General features: G+C 44.2%; 1 protein-coding gene across 3 annotated transcripts in view; it reads left to right on the forward strand.

Moving 5' to 3' along the window:
* The window catches only part of paxip1 (PAX interacting (with transcription-activation domain) protein 1), a 120,133-nt gene that overhangs the window by 58,764 nt on the left and 37,379 nt on the right, over positions 1–23,990 (forward strand). For all 3 annotated transcript variants that reach the window (XM_087987568.1, XM_087987569.1, XM_087987570.1), the window contains 2 exons: positions 6,424–6,518; positions 13,821–13,916. In XM_087987568.1, the coding sequence (XP_087843694.1) occupies positions 6,424–6,518; positions 13,821–13,916 (191 nt within the window). The remainder of the gene's footprint in view (positions 1–6,423; positions 6,519–13,820; positions 13,917–23,990) is intronic.

Here is a 23,990-nt window from a genome sequence, read left to right on the forward strand (position 1 = left end):
TTAGTGGAAGATTAGATTAGATTCCCTACAGTATGGAAGCAGGCCCTTCGGCCCACCAAATCCACACCGACCCTCCGAAGAGTAACCCACCCGGACCCATTCCTCTACCCTATATTTACCCCTGACTAACGCACCTAACACTGTGGGTAATTTAGCATGGTCAATTCACCTAACCTGCGCATCTTTGGATTGTGGGAGGAAACCGGAGCACCCGGAGGAAACCCATGCAGACACGGGAAGAATGTGCAAACTCCACACAGTCAGTCACCTGAGGTGGGACTCTAACCCGGGTCCCTGGTGCTGTGAGACAGCAGTACATCGAGGGCCGAAGGGCCTGTACTGCGCTGTAATGTCCTAATGTACTAACCACTGAACCACCATACCGTGGAAGTTTGAATTCAGTGAAAATCTGGAATTAAAAGTCTAATGATGACGATGAAGCCATTGTCAGTTATCAGGAAAAGTTCATCTGGTTCACTTATGCCCTTTAGGGAAAGAAACAGCCATCCTTCCCTGCTTTGGCCTACACGTGACTCCAGACCCACAGCAATGTGGTTGACTCTTCACTGCCCCCTGGGCAATTAGGGATGGGCAATGAATGCTGGCCTGGCCAGTGATGCCCACATCCTCTGACTGATTTTTTAAAAAAAAAATATGTCAGCGTGTCTGATTTCAGTTTTGCCGGCAGCAGGGAAATTGCAGGCTGTAGCCGTTTGGTGGTAATATAGGATGGGCTTCTTTAAAGTCCACAAACTCAAATTTACCATTTTGCAGATTTGTATTCATCAAGCTGCTGGTTAGACATAGACACTCCCTGCATGCCCCTTCCCCCAAAGATAAAGGGAAACCCACCACAGTTACATGTAGAATATTTTCCATACTTTGAGGCCAGCTCTTATGTTCATGCAGGAATGAAGGGTTATGGTCAGAGGCTGGGTAAAGTGGAGCTGAGGCCAGAGAAGATCAGAATGGCGGAGCAGGCTCGAAGGGCCAGGTGGCCTACTCCTGCTCCTGGTTCCTATGTCCTTTTTTATGCTCACAATACCTCATCTCCATTGTCAGGTTGTTGAAGCTCCCCCTGTGTTGTAAGCCATCCACAGCTTTGCTCCAAGCTACCTCAACCACCTGTCTAAATTCCAGCGCTCTCGTAAACGCTGCCTTACTGAAAAAAAATATTTTGTAGATCTCATTGTGCCTCAGAAAGGCAACAGCCCATTTCTTCCTCCTCCTCCTCTTCCTCAATCCTTTCGCTGTCTACTGCACCCTCTGTCAACTCAAAAGTCTCCGAAAAGTTTGTCCCTTTTAAATACTCACCAACCTCACTAGCTTTGTGCAGTTTCTCATCAGTGGAGAAACTTTGATTCCACCGCAGTTGTGAAGTTGTTTGAAACACGAGTTTACAATTCCTTTTGTGTGGCCATGTATTTCATGTGCCTGGAACTCAGTCAATATAATTGTGGATGTCCATCTTGAATAAAGTCACAGGTGTTGGACCAGAGAATTGTTTGATCGCAAAGAACCCTGACATATATTTGGAAAGCTCCTTTTACATAATGAAACATCCCAAGCTGCTTCACAGAACCATTATAAAGCAAATTCTGACACTCAGCCATATGACGAGGCATTAAGTGAGGTGATAGAGGCTTTAGTCAAAGAGGTTACTTTTAAGGTGAAGACGGAGGTAGAGAGAGAGCAGCAAGGTTTAGAGACAGAGTTCCAAAGCTGGAATTGTAAGCAGCTGAAGTCACGGCCACCATTGGTGGAACGATTAAAATTGGGGTGTACGCAAAACTGGTGTTAGAGGATCTCCAGTCTCACGTTGGATTGTGGGGCTGAAGGAAGTTACGGGAGTCAGCTGGTGATGCCCAGGAGGGGTTTGAAAACCAGGCTGAAAATTGACTGTAAGCTGCTGCAGGTCAGTGAGCACAGGGGTGTAACGGGTTTGAGCTGGACTTGTGTTGAGATGCAGGTAGCAGAGTGTTTAGGGAGGATTGGCTGACTGGCGGAAGACCAGAGAATGGGGTTAAAGGGTTTTTTTTCAGGATGGCAGCCAGTGACTAGCGGAGGTCTATAGGGGTTCGTGTTGGGACTACAACTATTTACATCATACATTAACCATCTGGACAAAGGAACTGAGGGCATTGTTGCTAAATTTGCAGAAGGCGCAAAGGTAGATGGAAGAACGGGCGGCTGCAGAAGGACTTGGACAGGCTCGAGGAGTGGGCAAAGAAGTGGCAGATGGAATACGCTGCAGGAAACTGAGGTTTTTGCATTTTGGTGAGAAGAATAGAGGCATAGACTATTTTCTGAACAGGGATATGCTTCAGAAATCTGAAGCACAAATGGACTTGGGAGTCCTAGTTCAGGATTCTCTTTAGGTTAGCATGCAGGTTCATTGGACAGTTTGGAAGGCAAATGCAATGTTAGCATTTATGTCAAGAGGGCTAGAATACAGGAGCAAAGCTGTACTGCTGAGGCTGTACAAGGTTTTTGTTAGACTGCATTTAGAATATTGAGAAGCCTCTGGCCCTGTATCTAAGGAAGGATGTGGTGGTGGGGGGTGTTCGGCGGAGGTTTACAAGGATGTTCGGGATGGAGGGCTTGCCATACAAGGAGAGGTTGAGGACTCTGAGTCTGTACTTTGGAGTTCAGGAGGATAGGGGGTGCAAGGGAGTGCATTTTATTGAAACCTACAGAATACTCAGAGGCCTGGACAGACTGGAAGTGGCGAAGATGTTTTCATTAGTAGGAGAGGTGAGGACCAGAGGGCAGAGCCTCAGAGTGAAGGGATGACCCTTTCGAACTGAAACGAGGAGAGATTTCTTCAGCCAGAGGGTGGTGACTCTATGGAACTCATTGCCAAAGGGGGCTGTGGAGGCCAAGTCATTGAGTGTATTTGAGACCGGGGCCCAGTATAATGAGTCAGCAAGATATTTTCTGACCATCTATTAATAGTTGTGTAAATATAATTAATCATCACTGAAATAGGGCGGCCCAGTGGCTCAGTGGTTAGCACTGCTGCCTCACAGCACCAGGGTCCGAGGTTCGATTCCAGCCTCGGGCAACTGTCTGTGTGGAGGTTGCACATTCTCCCCGTGTCTGTGTGGGTTTCCTCCGGGTGCTCCGGTTTCCTCCCACAGTCCAAAGATGTGCAGGTCAGGTGAATTGGCCATGCTAAATTGTCCATAGTGTTAGGTGCATTAGTCAAGAGGGAGATGGGTCTGGTGGGTTACTCTTTGGAGGGTCGGTGTGGAGTTGTTGGGCTGAAGGGCCTGTTCCCATACTGTAGGGAATCTAATCATAAGATATAGGAGAAGTAGGCCATTCAGCCCATTGTGTCTATTCCATCATTCAATGAGATTGTGGTTGATCTGATGATCCTCAACTCCATTTTTGTGCTTTTTCCCAATGACCCTTGATGCCCTTACTGATTGAAATCCTCTCTATCTCAGCTTTTATTGCACTTAAGGACCCAGCCTCAACAGCCCTCTGCAGTAAAGAATTCCACAGCTTCATTACCCTCTGAGAGAAGAAATTCTTCCTCATCTCAGTCTTAACAGGACAGTCACTTCTTCCGGGATGATGCTCTCTTCTCCTAGACTCTCCCACAAGGGGAAACAATCTTCCCACCTCTATCCTGTAAAGTCCCCTAATATCTTTCAATAGATCACGTCTTTCTCATAAATTCCAATGAGTGGAGTCGCAGGTAGATAGAGTAGTGAAGGTGTTTGGTATGCTTGCCTTTATTGACCACAGCATTGAGTATAGGAATTGGGAGGTCATGTTGCATGTGTACAGGACATTGGTTAGACCACTTTTGGAATATTGCGTGCAATTCTGATCTCCTCTTTGTAAGGAAGACGTTGTGAAACTTGAAAGGGTGCAGAAAAGATTTACAAGGATGTTACCAAGGTTGGAGGATTTGAGCTATAGGGAGAGGCTGATTAGGTGGGGCCATTTTCCCTGGAGTGTTTGAGGCTGAGGGGTGACCTTATGGAGGTTTACAAAATCATGAGGCATAGATAAGGTGAATAGACAAGGTCTTTTCCTTGGGGTTGGGAGAGTCCAAAACTAGACAGCATATGTACAAGGTGAGAGAGGAAAGATTTAAAAAGGACCTCAGGGGCAAGTTTTTCACGTGGAGGGTGGTGCCTGTATGGAATGAGCTGCCAGAGGAAGTTGTGGAGGCTGGTACAATTACAGCATTTAAAAGGCATCTGGATGGGTATATGAATAGGAAGGGTTTAGTGGGATACGGGTCAAATGCTGGTCAATGGGACGAGGTTTATTTTGGGTATCTTGTCACCATTGGGACAAGTTGGATCAAAGAGTCTGTTTCCATATTGTATATTTCAATGAGTATAGGTGCACCCTACTCAAACTTTTATCAGTCTTGTGGTCATCTTCTGATGCCTCCCGTTGCCAGTGTATCTTTCCTTGGATAAGGGTCCCAAAACTGTTCACAGTATTCCCGCTGTGGTCTGACTAATTAGTGTCGAATTTTGTTAAACTTGTCATTATTGTAAAACCTCTCTATTTTAATGTTCCATTTTCTTTGAAATTAAGGTCAATATTTCATTTGCCTTTCCAATTAACCAATATGAATTTGAATGCAGTATTTTTATGATTTATGGACGATTAACCGCTTCAGTTTTAGAGTGGTGCTGGAAAAGTGCAGCAGGCCAGGCAGCATCTGAGGAGCAGGAAAATCGACGTTTTGGGCAAAAGCCCTTCTTCAGGCAAAAGCTCATTCTTGATGAAGGGCTTATGCCTGAAACTTCGATTTTCCTGCTCCTCGTGTGCTGCCTGACCTGCTGTGCTTTTCCAGCACCACTCTAATCTTGACTCTAATCTCCAGCATCTACAGTACCCACTTTCTCCTGCTTCAGTTTTAGTTTAAAGTTTATTTTTGTGGGCAGTTATACTTTTATTCCCTTGAGCCTTTGAAGCTAGCGTGTTCATGAATAAAATGACTGCATAAGGTTAATATTCCACTACTGTAGCTTTCTAGTCACAACATGTCTAAACATATTGACCATCGCCTTCTGCCTCCCTGGTTAATTGAGCAGTCTTAGTCATTAACAGTTGCAACAGCTCACCCTGGACAGCTCCTCAATTAATTTTAAAGGACCTGTATTAACCTGAGAGGATAAAAGAGCAGAACAAAGATATTCCCTGCTAAAGGTCTTCACTAAGCAGGTCAAGTGGAAACAAACACTTGTCAAAGGGGCAAATCCAAATTAAATCACACCACTGAAGTGCACCCTTTTTTTTCTGATGCACTCGCTAATCTGACTGTGTCTATCCTTACTTTTTAAAACAAAAATTGTGAATTGAGAAACTAAAATATTTGTCTTAGATTAATGATGGCAGGTTTGATGTTTGGAATTTCAGTAACAGATGAGAATATGGGGACTGACTGAAATTGCTTTGGTAAATGAGGCAAAAAAGAGTTGAGAGGTAGTTATCAAGACCAGTGCTAGACATATAAATTACTGCAATGATTTGTACAACAGTTACTTTTTAAAAAAGTTCCATATTTTGTAAAGACAAAAATAGAAATTGCTGGAAAAGCTCAGCAGGTCTGGCAGTATCTGTGGAGAGAAATCGGAGTTACCTCTCACCACCTCTAGCTTTTAAGAAGTTGTACCTGGGTAACCTGGTCCTTAAGATGGCCCTGTTAGTGGCGACTTGTAAACTTTGCATTGTACTCGTGTGAGCACACATGACAATAAAGCTCATTCAAATTCAAGTTAACGTTTTAGGTCCAAGGACCTCTCCTCAGAACTGATGGTAGCTAGTTTTACCCCTATGACACATGCTGGTTCTCAGATGCCACTATTGTAAAATTCTTGCCCTTTTCAAATCCCTCTGTTGTCTACCTCCTCTTATCTCTACAACTTTACATGGTAGCAGTTTATTTAACTCTGGTGACTTGAATTGCTCCACCATTGATGGCTATACGTCCACGTGCTTAAGACCCTAAACTCTAGAGTTCTGTCCCTAAATCCCTGTCCCTTTACCTTTTAAGATGGTTCTTCAAACCAAAATCTTCGCCTCAGCTTATGTCCATTAGCTGTAAAGTGTCTTTAGTCCCCTGTGTCTGATGTTGGTTTATGATGTTGCTGTGAAAGTACTTTAGGATGTTTGATTATTTTAAAGGCGCTATATAAATGTTAATTTGTGTATATAGTGTGCATCTGCAAGTGGGAGTTGGATTAATTTCTGACTCTTGATTGCTATAAAATTAGATTAAGGGACCGCACAGGATTAATTGTGAGGGCATAAACTACATTACTGAAATATTTTTAGTTACTCTTTATTTAGTAATGCTTCTGAACATCTCAGTGCATCTGTGTAGTCATGAATTATTGTATACTTTCAGCTATCAACTGCTCAGTTTCCTTCCTCTTTTCTTTTCAGTCCCAGAAGAGTCCTTTTTATTGGGTTGCGTTTTTGCAATTGCTGACTACCCTGAGCAAATGTCAGATAAACAACTGTTGGCAACTTGGAAAAAGGTAATACCTCACACGCTGCTAGGTGACAAAATAGATTGCGGATTTGCACTTCTGCTGTGGACAACTGGTGCTTTTTTAAAAAAAAAATTTGTTGATGTCCCCACTTGTTTGGGAGTGTTGAGGTGATCCAGAACTGGCGGGGAGTGACAAATGAAAAGAGATCACCGTTGAGTTTAATGGGGCATTCAAAGGTGACATTTTACCACAGACCTGGGTCAGAATTGCAAGTTTGTTGCTGCACGGAGTTGTTTACCTGAATGGTAGATGGCTTTTCATGGGAAGCCAGCTAAGGACAGGAGGGAAAGGAGTTTGAAAACCCTACAGTGAAGGCTGACTCAACTCGTTCCTGAGATGCAGGGCTTCCCTTTTGAAGAAATGTCCAACAAGTTAAACGTTTACTCACTGGAGCTAACAAGAATGTGAGGTTTTCTTGTAGTCATAGAATCCCTGCAGTATGGAAACAGGCCATTCAACCCATTGACCGACGCTCCGAAGAGCATCCCACCCAGACCTAACCCCCTATCCTATCACTGTAATACTGCATTCCCTATGGCTAATCCACCTAGCCTGAAAATCTCCGGACATTATCGGCAATTTAGCAAAGCCAATCCACCTAACCTGCATATCTTTGGACTGTGGGAGGAAACTGGAGCACCCGCAGAAAACCCTTGCAGATTGCGCACTGGCAATCATCTGAGGGTGGAATCGAACCTGGGTCTGTGGCACTGTGAGGCAGCAGTGCTGACCACTGTGCCACCATATCGCCCGAACACACCATTGGTCAGTGGACTAATGACAAGTTATCAATCAGTTACTTGTTCCAAGTAATGTCTCGGATCCTGAGGTGGGATTTGGGTAGGCTTGATACTGGGAAGACATTTCCTGTTGTAAAACTAAAACAAGCAGTCCTAATTTAAAGACAAGAGGTTGCCGTCTTAAAAACAGGAGATAGATTATTTCTCTCAGGATTATTAGAGTGTGGTGTTCTCTTCCCCAGAAGCTAGTGGAGGCTAAGTCTTTAAGTTTATTGAAGGCGGAGTGAGTTAGATTTTTGATAATTACAGGAGTCCAGGCTTATGGGGCTCAGATGGGAGAGCGTAGCTGAGACTACAGTCACATGAGCTATGACCTTATTAAATGGTGAAGCAAGCTCAAGGAACCAAATGTGCTGCTGCTTCTCCTGAGTCGTTTGTTCATGTGGTGGAGACGGATTCAATAGTGGCTCGCAAAGGGAGTTGGACAGCAATCTGAAGAACTGTCAGGCTAAGGGGAAAGGCAGGGAGTCTGCATTGGCAATGATCACTGCGTGGCCTCTTGGCCATTCTGTTCTGTATACAGAGGAGCCTCAATCATCTGGCATTCGATTTATCCGAATTTCAGATTATCCAAACAAGATCCCGATGCTTGGATAAACTGTTATCAGAACGTTCGATTATCCAAACAAAATACTCCTTGCCTGTGTCGTTCGGATAATTGAGATTCCTCTGTAGTTGTTGGAGTTGGCTACAGAGATGTGGGAGGAGGCTAGTACGGAGTATAGTCACTGGCACAGGCTTGTTGGGTTGAAGAATGGCTCATTTATGTTCGATCTAATCTATTGTTGGATTGTAGTAAATTCGTCTTGATTAAGCAGAAGAACTGCAGAAGCTAAGCACTTTATCCTTGAACGGTACTGTCTGAGAGTATAAATTTAAACTAGAATATTGAAGCAGAACAGTGAGTGAACTGATGGTGATCGACAGGGAAGGTCTCAGCCAGCTGGGGTGGGGGAGAAGGCCTCTGGAAAGCCCAGCATGGAGCAACTGCAGGCCCATGCCTTTGGAGAACTGTGATGAAGTTTTAACTGTATTTCTTTAGTTTCCTATTTTGTACCAGGTGCACGATGGTGCCAGGAATGGCAACTTTGTACACTTTTCACTGTAATTCTGTGCCTGAGTACATATGACAATAAACCTAATTCTAATTCCAATCTGAGATAATGCCTCAGGGTTTCGAGGACAAGGAAGTATCGATTTAAACTAGCAAAAAAGGATTTTAACGCTGACCTTGGGCTGTCCCAAAGAGTGTTCAAACTTGTGAAGTTCATTTTAAGTCAATAGATGTGAAGCTGGAAAAGCACAGCAGGTCAGACAGTATCCAAGGAGCAGGAAAGCCAACATTTCATCCCAAAACACTTCATCAGAAGGGAGGGTTTCGTCCCGAAACGTTGACTTTCCTGTTCCTCGGATGCTGTCTGACCTGCTGCGTTTTTCCAGCTTCACATCTATTGACTCTGGTTTCCAGCCTCTGCAGTCCTTACTGTCTCCGTTTATTTTGAGACTAGTGATTGCTAGTTATGGGATCTTGCAAGTACAATCCTGCAATGACCAGACAATTTACTTTGGAAGAATTCATAGAGTACATTCATAGGGTATTCATAGGTTGGTGACTGTTCAGAGGGTTGGTGTGGACTTGTTGGACTGAAGGGCCTGTTTCCACACTGTAGGGATTCTTTGATATTTTTCCCCATAACAATAGCTTGTGGATCCACCATTGGATCAGGCTGTTTCAGGTCTGGTAATGTGTGATGAGGCAGGCTTAATAGATGATCCGAGAATAAAAGATTCCCTCGGCAACAGTGACAATAATGGAACAGAATTGGGTTGGAAACAACTGTGCTAAACTTTAAGGATAATTACATGAGACTGGGGCAGGGCTGTCTGGAGTGGACTGGGGAATATTTTAGAGAAGAAATGGTTGAGGAACAGTGACAGGCATTTAAGAAAACAGTTCACCACAAACAGCAAAGAAATATTCCTGGGAGGAAGAAGGATACTAGCAACAGGCTAAACTGATCGTGGTTAATAAGGAAAACTAAAGTATCAAATTGAAAGAAAAAGCATACAATTTGGCACAGACTAGTGGTAAAGCCAACAGAAGATGACAGAAAAATGGTGGAGAAACTTATGAGTCCAATGGAGCAAGCATCATAAAAGCAGACAGTAAGAGCTGCTTTGAATTAAAAAAAAAAGGGGGCACCTATGAGTATCTGCTCCTTTGAAAGAGTATCTGAGGAAGTAATGGGGAAGCTAGAGAATGGCAGAAGAGCTAAGTAATAGTCTTCACTGCAGGGAATATTAGATTAGATTAAATTCTCTACAGTGTGGAAACAGCCCCTTCAACCCAACAAGTCCACACCAACCCTCCGAAGAACGACCTGCCCAGACCCACCCCCCACTTCTCTGACTAATGCACCTAAGACTATGGACAATTTAGCACAGCCAATTCACCTGACCTGCACACCTTTGGACTGTGCGAAGAAACCGGAGCACCCGGAGGGAACCCAGGCAGACACTGCGAGAATGTGCAAACTCCATGCAGACAGTCGCCTGAGGCTGGAATCGAACCTGGGACCGTGAGGCAGCAGTGTAACCACTGAACCACCGTGCTGTGGTAATTAGCATTCCTAGATTACCAAATAATCAAGAAAGAAGAGGGAGGAAATAGCATCATGACTATCATGCGAGCAATAACTCGGGAAATTAGTGGGATGAAAGGTGAAAACATCCCTTGTATGTGAGGATAGCATCCTAGGATTTTAAACAAAGTAGGGACAGAGATAATCAATGTACTCTTGTAAGAATCCTTAGATTCTGGGAAAATCACAGATGATTTTTGGTAAGATGAGCAAGGACAGGATTTAGATAGTTAATGCTAGGGTCCTTGGCAGTGTTGTTGAACAGAGAGACCTAGGGTTTCAGATACGTAGTTCTTTGAAAGTTGTCACAGGTAGTCAGGTTGTTAAGAAGGCGTTTAGAACGCTTGTCTTTCTTGCTCAGACCATTGCGTATAGAAGTGGGGGCATCACGTTGAGATTGTACAGAATGTTGGTGAGGCTAATTTTGGAGTACTGTGTATAGTTCTGGTCACTATGCTATAGGGAGGGTTTTATTAAATTGGAGAGGGAAACGTTTTACCAGAATGTTGCTAGCACTGGACGGTGTGAGTTATCAGTAAAGGCTGGGACCTCTTTCACTGGAGCATAGGAGGTTGGGGGTGAACTTATAAAGGTTTATAAAGATAAAGTGAATAACCAAGATCTTTTCCCGATGATAGAGGAGTTCAAAACTCGGGGGCATATTTTTAAGGTGAGAGGAGAAGAATTTTGCCTGAGGGGCAACTTTTTCAAACAGCAGGTAGTTTGTGTGCAATGAACTGCCAGAAGAAGTGGTTGAGGCTGTTACAATTACAGCATTTAAAAGATGTTTGGATTAGTACATGAATAGGAAAGATTTAAAGGGATACGGGCCAAATGCAAGCGAATGGGACTAGTTTATTTTGGGAAACTTGGTCGGCATGGACGAATCGAACTGAAGGGTCTCTTTCCGTGCTGTACAGCTCTTGGCAGATTGCACCCTTATACAAGGTAAAACTCTCCTGCAAAAGGGGAGGGAGACAAACGGCTAAATAGTTATTAGGCAAATGCTGGAATTCATTTTAATGAACATAAAAGCAAAACTTTGAGAAATGCATAATTTAAGCAAGCCGAATCAGCATTGCTTCGTGAAGGGGAAATCAAGCCTGACAGTTTTATTAAAGTTTTTTTGAGGAGGTAACCAGCATTACAGATAAAGGGGAATCATTAGATGTTACATACCTGAAAGTGGCTTAATATGATAAGCATTCATATCATTGAATCACAGAATCGCTACTGTGGGGAAAGAGGTTGTTTGGCCCATCAGGTCAGCACCAACTCTCCGAAAAAACATCCCACCCAGACCCAGCCCCCCCACCATTTTCTGGAGCATAGGTTATAACCAGTGGAGTGCTTGTAATGATTTAAAGTCTATTTAAAAAAACATAAGACATAAGAGCAGAAGGAGACAATGAGGTCTGCAGATGCTGGAGGTCAGCGTTGAGTGTGTGTTGCTGGAAAAAATAAGGCAGGTCAGGCAGTATCCGCAGAGCAGGAGAATTGACATTTGGGACTGGAGCCCTTCATCAGGAATGAGGCTAGAATCCCCGAGGGGTGGAGAGAGAAATGGGAGGGAGGGGTGGCTCTCAGCTACCCTCTCCCCAGCCCCACCCCCACTCCCATTTCTCTCTCCACTCCCAGGGCTCCCAACCTCATTCCTAATGAAGGGCTCCAGTCCCAAACATCGATTTTTCCTATTCCTCAGATGCTGCCTGACCTGCTGTGCTTTTCCAGCAACACACTCTCATTACGAGCAGGAGGAGGCCATTCAGCCCATCAAGTTTGTTCTGCCATTCACTGAGATTGCAGCTAGCCTCAACTCACTTTATTCCATATCCCCCTAACCCTTGACTATTAAAAATCTGCCTATCTCAATCTTGAATGTAGTTAATGACCCAGCTTTGACAGCTGCCATGCTAAAGAATTCCATAGGTTCACTACTCTGAGAGAAGAAATTCCTCCTCATCTCCACTTAAACTTAGAATATGTAATTGTACATTTTTTCACAATGGGAATTAGATTTTCAACACTTACCTTGCTCTTTGAGAGACAGGGTTTACATGGTTTTGGAAAGGGAAGGGCTGATTCGGGATAGTCAACGTGACTTTGTGCATGGGAAAATCATGTCTCACTGACTTAGTTGAGTTTATCATGAAGTAACAAAGGAGATTGAGGGCAGAGCGGTGGATGTGATCCAATGGACTTCAGTAAGGCATACAAGGTTCCTCATGGTAAACTGGTTAGCAAGGATAGATCCCGTGGAATACAGGGGGATCTATTTGGATACAGAACTGGCTTGAAGGGAGAAGATAGAGGGTGGTGGTGGAGGGTTGTTTTTCAGACTGGAGACTGTGACCAGTGGAATGCCACAAGAATCGGTGCTGGGACCACTGCTTTTTGTCATTTACATAAATGATTTGAAAGTGAACATAGGAGGTATGGTTAGTAAGTTTGCAGATGACACCAAAATTGGAGGTGTAGTGCACAGTGAAGAAGGTTATCTCAGAGTACAATGGGATCTTGATCAGATGGGCTAATAGGCTGAGGGGTGGCAGATGAAGTTTAATTTAGATAAATCCGAGGTACTGCATTTTGGAAAGGCAAATCAGGGCAGGGCTTATACACCTTAAAGGTAAGGTCCTGAGGAGTGTTGCTGAACAAAGAGACCTTGGAGTGCAGGTACATAGCTGCTTGAAAATGGAGTCACAGGTAGATAGGTTAGTGAAGAAGGTGGTTTGGTATGCTTTCCTTTATTGGTCAGAGTATTGAGTACAGGATTTGGGAGGTCATGTTGCGGCTGTACAGGACACTGGTTAGGCCATTGTTGGAATATTGCATGCAATTTGGTCTCCTTCCTCTCGGAAAGATGTTGTGAAACTTGAAACGGTTCAGAAAAGATTTAAGTGGATGTTGCCAGGGTTGGAGGGTTTGAGCTATAGGGAGAGGCTGAACAGGCTGGGGCTGTTTTCACGGAACTGTTGGAGGCTGAGGGGTGACCTAATAGAAGTTTATAAAATCGTAATGGACATGGATAAGATAAATAGGCAAAGTCTTTTTTCTGGGGTGGGAGTTCAAAGCTAGAGGCCATGGGTTTAGGGTGAGAGGTGAAAGACATAACAGATCTAAGGGACAACATTTTCATACAGAGGGTGGTGTGTGTATGGAATGAGCTGCCAGAGGAAGTGGTGGAGGCTGATACAATTACAACATTGAAAGACATCCAAATGAGTATATGAATAGGAAGGGTTTAGAGGGATATGAGGCAAATGCTGGCAAATGGGACTACAAATCTGGTCGCCGTGGACAAGTTGGACCTAAGGGTCTGTTTCATGATATGACTTTATGTATCCTGTATATTTGATATCAAGTTACAGACTTTCTACTCAAAGTCTCCTCATTAGACAAGTCACTTCATAGTGAGTATGGAGTGAATTGTCCCCAGTGCTAGTATATCTTTCCTTAGATAAGGACACAAAACTGTTGACAGTATTTCAGCTGTGGTCTGACTCTTCCCTTTATAGTTTTAGCAAAAGTAGTTCAGTCAGATAGCTTCCCTGTCTGATCTTGTGTCCAGTGTGCATCACGGAAAGCTATGGAACCTGAAGTAGGTCCATTCCATTCCTGATTTGTACTGAACTAGTCATTCCCATCTCAGCCGTGCTGTGGTGCATTAGATATATGGCAAAAGTTAAACTGGTAACTTTAATAATAAGGTGATGCAATTTAATCAGAGCTGACAAACGAAGCGATGCGATGACATGGTTTAACTGTAGGAAGAGTCTCCTGATTGTTGATGTAGTAGAAATTCATATGGTGTATAAATGATGTGTTTTTATGTTATTGTCCAGATTATCCAAGCCCATGGTGGAATTGTAGATCCCACCCTGACCAATAGATGCACGCACCTTCTGTGTGAAAGTCAGGTCAGCAATATGTACGCCCAGGTAAGTGCATAGGCATTTACTTGCCTTTTCCCTTCCTTGCATGCATGTTATCAAGATAGTTTTGTGAAAACATTATGCAGCCTCATTCAGCCTCCCAGCTTGTTTTGAGTGCTGTATTGATGAAAGAAATTAGTTTTTAATGCAACATCTTTTGATGGCTCATTACTGTTCACTAATTTGTGTAATATACGTATTATCTTCAATCTCTGATTCTTTACTATGTAATTGGTGCATGAGTAAAATCAATCCTTCATAACACTTTGCCTCTGGTATTTCCATCCAGATGTTCACAGTTGAGGGTAAAATAGTAGGAATGTAACATCCTGATAATGTCCCCAATTTACATATCGATGCAAATTTCCAGCTCTGTGCTGCTGTAAGTTGCTGTATTTTACCTCCTAAAGCCATGGAATGCCACTACAAGCAATGTGATGGAAGGCTTCCTCCTGGTATCCCTGCATAAGTTTCTTTTTGGCCTTATTTGATTTACAGAATATCAACTTGCGCCATTTAATAATTTCAAAACCTGCTGCTGGGTCAGTCTTTCAGCAGATCATGACCAGTAACTTGTGTCTCATTCTGAGCCTTGACTTTGGTTTGAATGCCATCATGAATCTGCAGTGGGGAAACATTTAGGGGAGATGCTTGGCATTTGAGGAGCCAGTCATATTCGTCCGGTCCAGAGCATGGGTTTTTGTCATTTGGAGTGAGCCTAACGTGGGAGAAGTGAGCGATGAGGGAAGTCCCCCAGTCTCTGTGGTGGCGGTCGCATTGAGAACAGACAGCTGAGAGAGTGAGCTAAGTGGAGGAACTTGGGGCCGTATTATGGCTAAACAGTCGAGAAAGATTGTTGAGCTTTTAACTTGATTTCTCTATCTTTCTAGTTTATATTAAGAAAGATAATATTAAATATTACCTTTATTTCTTTATTTTTATACTATAATGGCCTGTAATGCTTAACTTTTTAACTTGGGTGCAAAGTAGTTTTAAAAAAAAATAAACAAAAGGTATCTTTGTATGTAAGATGGGACTGTGTGTGGTGACATTGTACACTTCTCACTGTACTCCTGTGCATCTGTACTTGAGTACATACGACAATAAAATCTGAATTAATATCCAATGATGAAATGTAGAACATATAGGCAAGTGTAGTTGATCTGGCTCTTTGAGCCTGATCAGTCAATCAATATGATCTCAGCTGCTCATCCAACACCGTACCCTTGTCCAGCTTTCACCTCAGGCCCTTTATCCCTAAGCGCTATATTCTATAAAATCCAAACAGAGTGCTCTGTCTCTCAAGGAGAATGAGTAAATGAACCAAGGGTCTTCCTTTCCCTCTTAATTGAGTGAAGAGCCTTGGATTTTACTGCACATTGCATCTGTGTTGACATTTTAGTATTGTTCAAAACTAATTCAACTTGCCTCGCGCTTATCCAATTGTCCTGAACCTTTCTCTGTTTCAAATTTTCCTGTTTAGTAGACCAAATCTCACTGTCTGAGCCAATTCTTAAAGCAAAACATTGCTCGATGTAAAGAGAGTATGATTACACATCCTGTTAACCAGAGTAAATAATCTTTTCATAGTCACTCCCTGAAAAGATTTTGTAACTTTCAATGCCTCCATGAAATTTCCTCCTGGGTTTCTGTGCTTTAGTAGAAATAGTCTGTCTCATCCCTATCAATAACTATAATTTCCTCTTCCAGTGATACTAAGTTTAGTGCTTGTGCTGGCTTTCAAATTTCTACCATTGTGAGGTGCTTCAACAACATAGTGTTGCAACTTTGGCACAATCCATGTTTTATATAAGTATATATTCTGTCCTTTTACTCTTGAATGTTAATTGGCTATTTATAAAGCCCCAAATTAATTGGCTTTTTTATGGATTTATCTGCCAGCATGCTTAGGATGAATTTGTGCGTGCAAGCTTCACTCCTCAGTGTCTTTTCAGTTGAGTGTATATTCCCTGGGCATGTCTGCGATAGCTGGTGCAGACTGAGGAGGCAATGTTGGCTTTCAACTCTGTTCTCAGTGCAATCCTCTGCCACCACCATGCTCACTTTGAGGAGCAACGTGGTTTTGGACTGAAATAAATGAAAGTACAAGTCTTAACATGAAAGGAAAAGGCTGGAAGTGTGCAGCAGGTTGAAGGAGACGGAGACTGTTATGAAGTTTCTGGCACTCAACTTTCAGTGAGAACAGGCAGCTGAGTTCTCCCAGAGAGTGAGCTAAGACCTGAACTGTTACCTTTATTTTTTTAATTTTCTAGTTTATATTAAGCATTTTAACAATAACTATTACCTTTGTTAATTTTTCTAGTTACACTATAATGGTCTGTAATGCTTAACTTTATCACTTTGTTTCTCTTTTTTTTTAACTACATTGTCCCTCCTAAGAATTTTGTAATTAGGCAGCTGTGTGTGGTGATATTGTAGATTTTTTACTGTACCCTGTAATTCAGTACATGTGACTGCATTTTGGGAAAGCAAATCTTACCATTAAGTGTACAAGTCCTGTTAAGGTCCTAAGGAGTGTTGCTGAACAAAGAGACCTTGGAGTGCAGGTTCATAGCTCTTTGAAAGTGGAGTTGCAGGTAGCTAGGATAGTGAAGAAGGCGTTTGGTATGCTTTCCTTTATTGGTCAGAGTATTGAGTACAGGAGTTGGGAAGTCATGGTGCAGCTGTACAGGACATTGGTTAGGCCACTGTTGGAATATTGCGTGCAGTTCTGGTCTCCTTCCTATCGGAAAGATGTTGTGAAACTTGAAAGGGTTCAGAAAACATTTACAAAGGTATTGCCAGGGTTGGAAGATTTGAGCTATATGGAGAGGCTGAACAGGCTGAGGCTGATTTCCCTGGAGCATTGGAGGCTGAGGGATAACCTCATAGAAGTTTAAAAAATCATGAGGGGCATGGATAGGATAAATAGACAAAGTCTTTTCCCTGGGGTGGGGAGTCCAGAACTAAAGGGCAAAGGTTTAGGGTGAGAAGGGAAAGATGTAAAAGAGACCTAAGGGGCAACATTTTCAGCAAAGGGTGGTACGTGTATGGAATGAGCTGCCAGAGGATGTTGTGGAGGCTGGTAGAATTGCAACATTTAAAAGGTATCATGGTTATAGGAGCAGGAAGGGTTTAGAGGGATGTGGGCCGGATCCTGGCAGGTGGGACTGGATTGGGTTGGAATACCTGGTCGGCGTGGACAAGTTGGGCAGAAGGGTCTGTTTCCAATCTGTACATCGCTATGAATGGATGTCCTCTCGTAATGGGTTAGGCCAACTGAATCTGGAAGCGGTGGTAAGGAAGTGTTTAATGCGCTCAGAGCGGTCAGTTCAGCTTCAACTACTGGAGGGGGAGGGAGGAGTGTATCAAAGATCCCTTTCTTCACGACATGACATGAGTGTGACAGTACTCTGACTAATCTTAAAATCCATTCCTCACCGGTGCAGGTCAAACAGCCATGACTCAGCACTAAACCAATCAGCAACAGTGAGAGATTAGAGGTTAGCTGATGCTGCACCTCCTGTGTTCAGTGAGTGATCATGCATAAAACTTTTTGCCAGTTCAGTACTTCATTAGACAAACTGCGTTGTAGGGTCAGCTCCACAATTACCTGTCCACTTTGTTCTGCAGAGGCTGTCTCACAAGGCTTTCCCCGAAGTTTATTGTGTAACTTGGCTAATAGTTTTTCAACCGTAGTTGATGCGCTATAATTGAATGGCACTCCCCCACAGAACAGTGACCCCTGTGTTCAAGCACATTTGAAACCATGCTCAAACACTAAAGCTTGTAATAGTTCCTTTTGGAATTGTTGCTGTGTCTCAGGGTCCCTTGGCTTATTGCTGGTGACTCTTTTTAAAAGCTGCTGAGTGGGAGTTATGGTTGGAGAGGCTTGCGCATTCACTGCAAGGTTAGTTGAGAAGGAAGTGGGAAGATGAAATGTTAAAACTCCGATTGTTTTATTTTCTTTGCCAGCTTCAGTTTCAGAGTTAACAGAAACTCTGCTGTGTTGGGCTGTTCAGTTGCAGCAAATCTGCAAAAGCTCCACAGGTGTAGTGTGTTCCAGTTTGCAAGAAGCTTTGAATAAACCTTTGCATTCAAGTCTGTATACAATTCAAGTAATGGTCAGGTTGATAAGAGGATACAAAGTTAAGTAGGAATGTTCTGCAAGAAAGAGAATACAGGCCCAGCTTCCCAAATCTCTATTCACGGGACAATCCCATGTCAGGTGAATCTTTTTGGCACTCCCTCAATGGCAATAATATCCTCCCTCGGGTAAATAAACCAGTACTGCACATAGTACTGTAATTGTGCTTTGACCAATCTCCTGTGCAGTCCAAGCAAGATTTTTTAATATATTCATGACCCATATGCCAGCATTTATTGCCCGTCCCTAGTTGCCCTTGAGAAAGTGATGGTGAGCTGTCTTCTTGAATAGCTGCAGTCCATGTACCCTGGATTGACCCACAATGCACTTGGGAGTGGGTTCCATGATTTGACCTAATGACACCGAGGGACCAGCGATATATTTCCAAGTCAGGATGGTGGGTTGTTGGGAAGAGGACTCGCAGGTGGTGGTGTTCTCATGTATCTGCTGCCCTTATCCTTTTAGATGGAAGTGGTCATGAGTTTGGAAGGTGCTGTCAAAGGATCTTTGGATAAATCTCTGGGACCTGATCTAAAGTATCCCAGAATGTTGTGGGAAGTAAGGGAGGAAATTGCGAGACCCCTTGCAGAAATATTTGCATGATCTATAACTTTGGGTGAGGTGCCTGATTCCTGAAGGATGGCAAATGTACCTTTGTGTCAAAAAGAGTTTGTAGGGGAAAACCAGAAAAATATAGACCTGTGAGTGGGTAAACTGTTTGGTTGTGGGCAAATTGTTGGAGGTGATTCAAAATGTTCGTAAATCCTATGTTTTATAAAGGCAAAAATTGATTAGGGATAGTCACCATGGTTTTGTGTGAGGAAAATCATGTCCCACAAACTTGAGTTTTTTGAGGAAGCTATCAAGAAGATTGATGACGACAGAGCAGTAAATATTGTTTATTTGGATTTTAGTAAAGCCTTTGACAGGGGTTCAGCATGGTAGACTAACTAGTAAAGTTAGGTCACGTGGGATTTAGGGTGAGCTCACCAATTGGATACATAATTGGCTTAAATGGCGGGAGACAGAATAGTGGGGAGAGTTGCTTTTTGGACTGGAGGCCTGTTACCAGTGGTGTTCCACAGGGATGAGTTCTGGGTCCTCTTTTATATGTCCTGTTTTTTTTTTTAAAAAATGATTTGGATGCGAATATAGAGGCATGTTTAGTAATTTTGCAGACGACACCAAAATTGGTGGCATAATAGACAGTGAAGAAGGTTTTCTGAGATTGCAAAGGGATCTTGATCGATGGGCTGAAAAATGGCAAATGGAGTTCAATCTGGATAAATGCAAGTTATTGCATGTTGGTACAACAAACAAGGCTAAACTTGGGTAGTGTTACAGGACAGAAGGACCTCTTTGTTCTGGTACATAATTCTTTAAAATTTGCATCACATATAGACAGGGTGGTTAAAGGTGTTAGGCACACTTGCCTTCATTGCTCAGTCCTTTGAGTATAGGAGTTGGGAAGTCATGTTGAGGTTGTACAGAACATTAGTATCCAGTACTGGTTGCCCAGTTATAGGAAGGATATTATTAAGATGGAGAGAGTTCAGAAGAGATTTACCAGGATGTTGCCAGGCATCATGTTTAGGTTATAAAGAAAATTTGGATAAGCTGGGACTTTTTTCTCTAGAGTGCAGGAGGATGAGAGGCAATCTGATAGAAGTTTGTAAAATAATGAGGGGTAAAGATAGAGTTCATAGTAGTTGTCTTTTCCCGAGGATGGGGGATTTTAAGACTAGGGAGGCACATGTGATTGCAGGTTAGCCCACTGAGCTGGTGCATTGTCATGCAAATGTTTCATCAGCACGATAGGTAACAACATCAATGCGATTTAAGTGAAGCGTTGTAATTCTACTCTGCTTGATATTTGCCCTGGTCTGTTAAGGTGGGTGCTGTCACTTCCGGTTTTCCTATGCAGTGGTTTGTAAGTGGGATCTATGTCAACATGCTTGTTGATGGTATTGCAGATTGAAAATCAGGTCTCTAAGAAGTCCTGTGCGTGCCTCAGGAAAGCTTGTCCGAGAATCGTTACGTTGTCCCAGTCAAACTGGTGGTCCTCTTTGTCTGTGTGTGTTGAAATGAGGGAGAATTGGCCATCCCGTTTTGCTGCTAGTTGGTGTTCGTGTATCTGGATTGCTAGTTTTCTGCTGGTATGTCCGATGTAATATTTGTCGCAGTTGTTACATGGAATTTTATGTATCACGTTGGTCCTGCACGTTACGGGTATGGGGTGTTTTGTTCGTGAGTAGCTGGTGTAGTGTGACCCTGTGTCCTGATTCCTAGTTGTTATTCCTGATATGTTTTTGATATAGGGTGGGGTGACTAGTGTGTTGGGACATATGGTGTCTTTCTGGTGTTAGCTGTCTGATAGGCATTGGCAGATGAAACCGTTGGGGTATCTATTGTTTGTGAAGACCTTGTATCGGCATTCGTTCTCATTCTTGCATCATTCTGGTGTGTTGCCGTGCGAAGTAGCTGTCCTGGCACAGCTCCATTCATGGACATTGGGGTGGTTGCCATTGTAGCTGAGGATTTGGTTCTGTGGGTGGCCTTTCTGTATACCTTGGTTACAAATTCTCCATCGGTCCTTCGTTCTACAGTGATAACTCGCAATGGGAGTCTATTGTTGTTTTCCTGCTCTCCAGTGAATGTGGTGTTGATGGGTTGTGTTTCCTCTAGCTTGTGCATTTGATGACAAATGTGTCATCAATAGTTTGGGTTGGATTATGGGGAGGGCTGTGGGTTCTAGTCTTTCCATGACTGCTTCGGCTCGAAGCCCTGATATGGGTGGTCCCATGGGTGTGCCATTGATTTGTTGGTATACATGGCCGTTGAAGCTGAAGTAAGTGGTGAGGCATAAATCAAGTGGTTTGAGTATATTGTGTTGGGGGTCAGCGTTTCCAGTTCTTTCAGTAGTGCTGTGGATGGTTCTTCCTCCAGTGGTATGTCAATGGAGGTAAACTGCTGTGAGGTCAAAGGAAACCATGATTTCTTCATCGTCGATCTTAATGTTGTTGAGTTTCTGAGCTGAGTGGATAGCGTGAGTTGATCCATTGACAAGGTGTTTCAGTCTCTGCTTTGACCAGTTTGTGTTTGTGTGCCTGTTAAGGAAACTGTGGGTCAGAGAGTGATGTTGGTTTAAGCACCTTGGGGAGTCTCCACCACCAAACCATCATCTCCCAGACCATCCATAACCTCATCACCTCAGGGGATCTCCCATCCACTGCCTCCAACCTCATAGTCCCACAACCCCGCACCGCCTGTTTCTACCTCCTACCCAAAATCCATAAACCTGACTGCCCTGGCCGACCCATTGTCTCAGCCTGCTCCTTCCCCACCGAACTCATTTCTGTATACCTTGACACGGTCCTGTCCCCCTTAGTCCAAGAACTCCCCACCTACGTTCAGGACACCACCCACGCCTTCCGCCTCCTCCATGATTTTCGCTTCCCCAGCCCCCAACGCCTTATCTTCACCATGGACATCCAGTCCCTATACACCTCCATCCCCCATCACGAAGGCCTCAAAGCCCTCTGCTTCTTTCTTTCCCGCCGAACCACCCAGTACCCTTCTACTGACATTCTCCTTCGACTGACTGAACTGGTCCTCACTCTTAACAACTTCTCCTTCCAATCCTCCCACTTCCTCCAAACCAAAGGAGTAGCCATGGGCACCCGCATGGGCCCCAGCTATGCCTGCCTCTTCGTTGGATATGTGGAACAGTCCATCTTCCGCAGCTATACTGGCACTACCCCCCACCTTTTCCTCCGCTACATTGATGACTGTATCGGCGCTACCTCGTGCTCCCACAAGGAGGTTGAATAGTTCATCCACTTTACTAACACCTTCCACCCCGACCTCAAATTTACCTGGACCGTCTCAGACTCCTCCCTCCCCTTCCTAGACCTCTCCATCTCTATCTCGGACGACCGACTCCCACAGCTACCTAGATTACACCTCTTTCAACCCTGCCCCCTGTAAAAACACCATCCCATATTCCCAATTCCTTCACCTTGTCCTCCTGGGAGCAGATGCGGCTCAATTCCAATACCGAACCACCCAGATGGCCTCCTTCTTCAAAGACCGCAATTTCCCCTCAGACGTGTTTGACGATGCTCTCCACCGCATCCCCTCCACGTCCTGTTCCTCCGCCCTTGAACCCCGCCCATCCAAACGCCACCAGGATAGAACCCCACTGGTCCTCACCTACAACCCCACCAACCTCCAGATACATCGGATCATCCTTCATCATTTCCGCCACCTCCAAACGGACCCCACCGCCAGGGATATATTTCCTTCCCCACCCCTATCAGTGTTGCGGAAAGACCACTCCCTCCGCGACTCCCTTGTCAGATCCACACCCCCAACCAACCCAACCTCCACTCCCGGCACCTTCCCCTGCAACCGCAAAAAATGCAAAACTTGCGCCCACACCTTCCCCCTTACTTCCCTCCAAGGCCCCAAGGGATCCTTCAATATCCATCAGAAATTCACCTGCACCTCCACACACATCATTTACTGCATCCGCTGCACCCGATGTGGCCTCCTGTACATTGGGGAGGCAGGCCGCCTACTTGCGTAACGTTTCAGAGAACACCTCTGGGACACCCACACCAACCGCCCCGTGACTGGACACTTTAATTCCCCCTCCCACTCCGCCAAGGACATGCAGGTCCTTGGCCTCCTCCATCACCAGACCATGGCAACACAATACCTAGAGGAAGAGCGACTCATCTTCCCCTTAGGAACCCTCCAACCACAAGGGATGAATGCAGATTTCTCCAGCTTCCTCATTTCCCCTCCCCCCACCTTATCTCAGTCCCAACCCTCAGACTCAGCACCGCCTTCTTGACCTACAATCATCTTCCCGACCTCTCTACCCCCACCCCCTCTCCGGCCTATCACCCTCACCTTAACCTTCTTCCATCTATCGCATTCCCAACGCCCCTCCCCCAAGTCCCTCCTCCCTACCTTTTAGTCTAGTTCAGTTTTTCAGCACTTGTACCTCCCAGGGTGATGTAAGTGGCCTATTCAGTACCATTGAGATGGTCATTTTCTGGCACTTGTGTGGTGCAGATGCCTAGACTGCTAATTGCTGTGACAGTGGGGAAGTGGAGGCAGATGCAGGTAAGGGATGCTAGTGACAATGTTTTGGTCCTGACTCTCTACACTGGTTGGTGTTCGTCCACAGGTTGGTGTTGATATCGCGCTCAAATCCTGCTGACATTGTGCATGTTTTTCGAAAGAGTCTGACTCTTTTCCCCCAATCTGAGGGAAGCCCGAAACACAACCTGCCTTTCCTGTACCTGCCAGGTCACCACTGCTCTCCAGTCACCAACCACTCTGACTGAAAAAGGAAAACTCAATTCGGTGCCAATTAGCTGCTGAATGGTGCTCAGATTGCGGAGTATCTGAATGCTTCAAGGGAATAACATTTTGAGAAATTTTATTCTGAAGTACCAGATACCACGCTTCCATAATTACATGGATCAGTTTGTCCAGAAAAGGCACTTACAGGGAGAATTGAGGCTGTAGCAATGCGTGTTCCTCTGGTATTTTGAGGAGGGAAAGTACAATGTAGCTTGGACGAAGAATGGACTGTCCGAACGCTGAAAAGTAAGGCTCTTGTTTTAAACCCTATTTGGCCACTTCCCATTTCATTGAGAATCCAGAGCAATTGGTGTGAAAGCAATCTTACTGCAGAGTGAAAAATCTCAGAGGGAAGTGTTTCCGAAATCACCTTGAGGTGAGGGATACAGAAGGGAAACTAATGAAAAGTAAACAAGTGTTTATGGCCCGAATGATGCTTCGAGGTTATGGCATTTTTTTCAGAGCTCAGTTTTGTAGAAAATAGTCTGGGTTTAGCTACATTCATAAAGTCATAGGTATATAGCACGGAAACAGACCCTTTTGTCCAACTCGTCTGT

The sequence above is a fragment of the Chiloscyllium plagiosum genome, unplaced genomic scaffold (genome assembly GCF_037043375.1).
Source record: "Chiloscyllium plagiosum isolate Xiang-an unplaced genomic scaffold, Cpla_swu_hap1 HiC_scaffold_5, whole genome shotgun sequence".
Classification (NCBI taxonomy): domain Eukaryota; kingdom Metazoa; phylum Chordata; class Chondrichthyes; order Orectolobiformes; family Hemiscylliidae; genus Chiloscyllium; species Chiloscyllium plagiosum.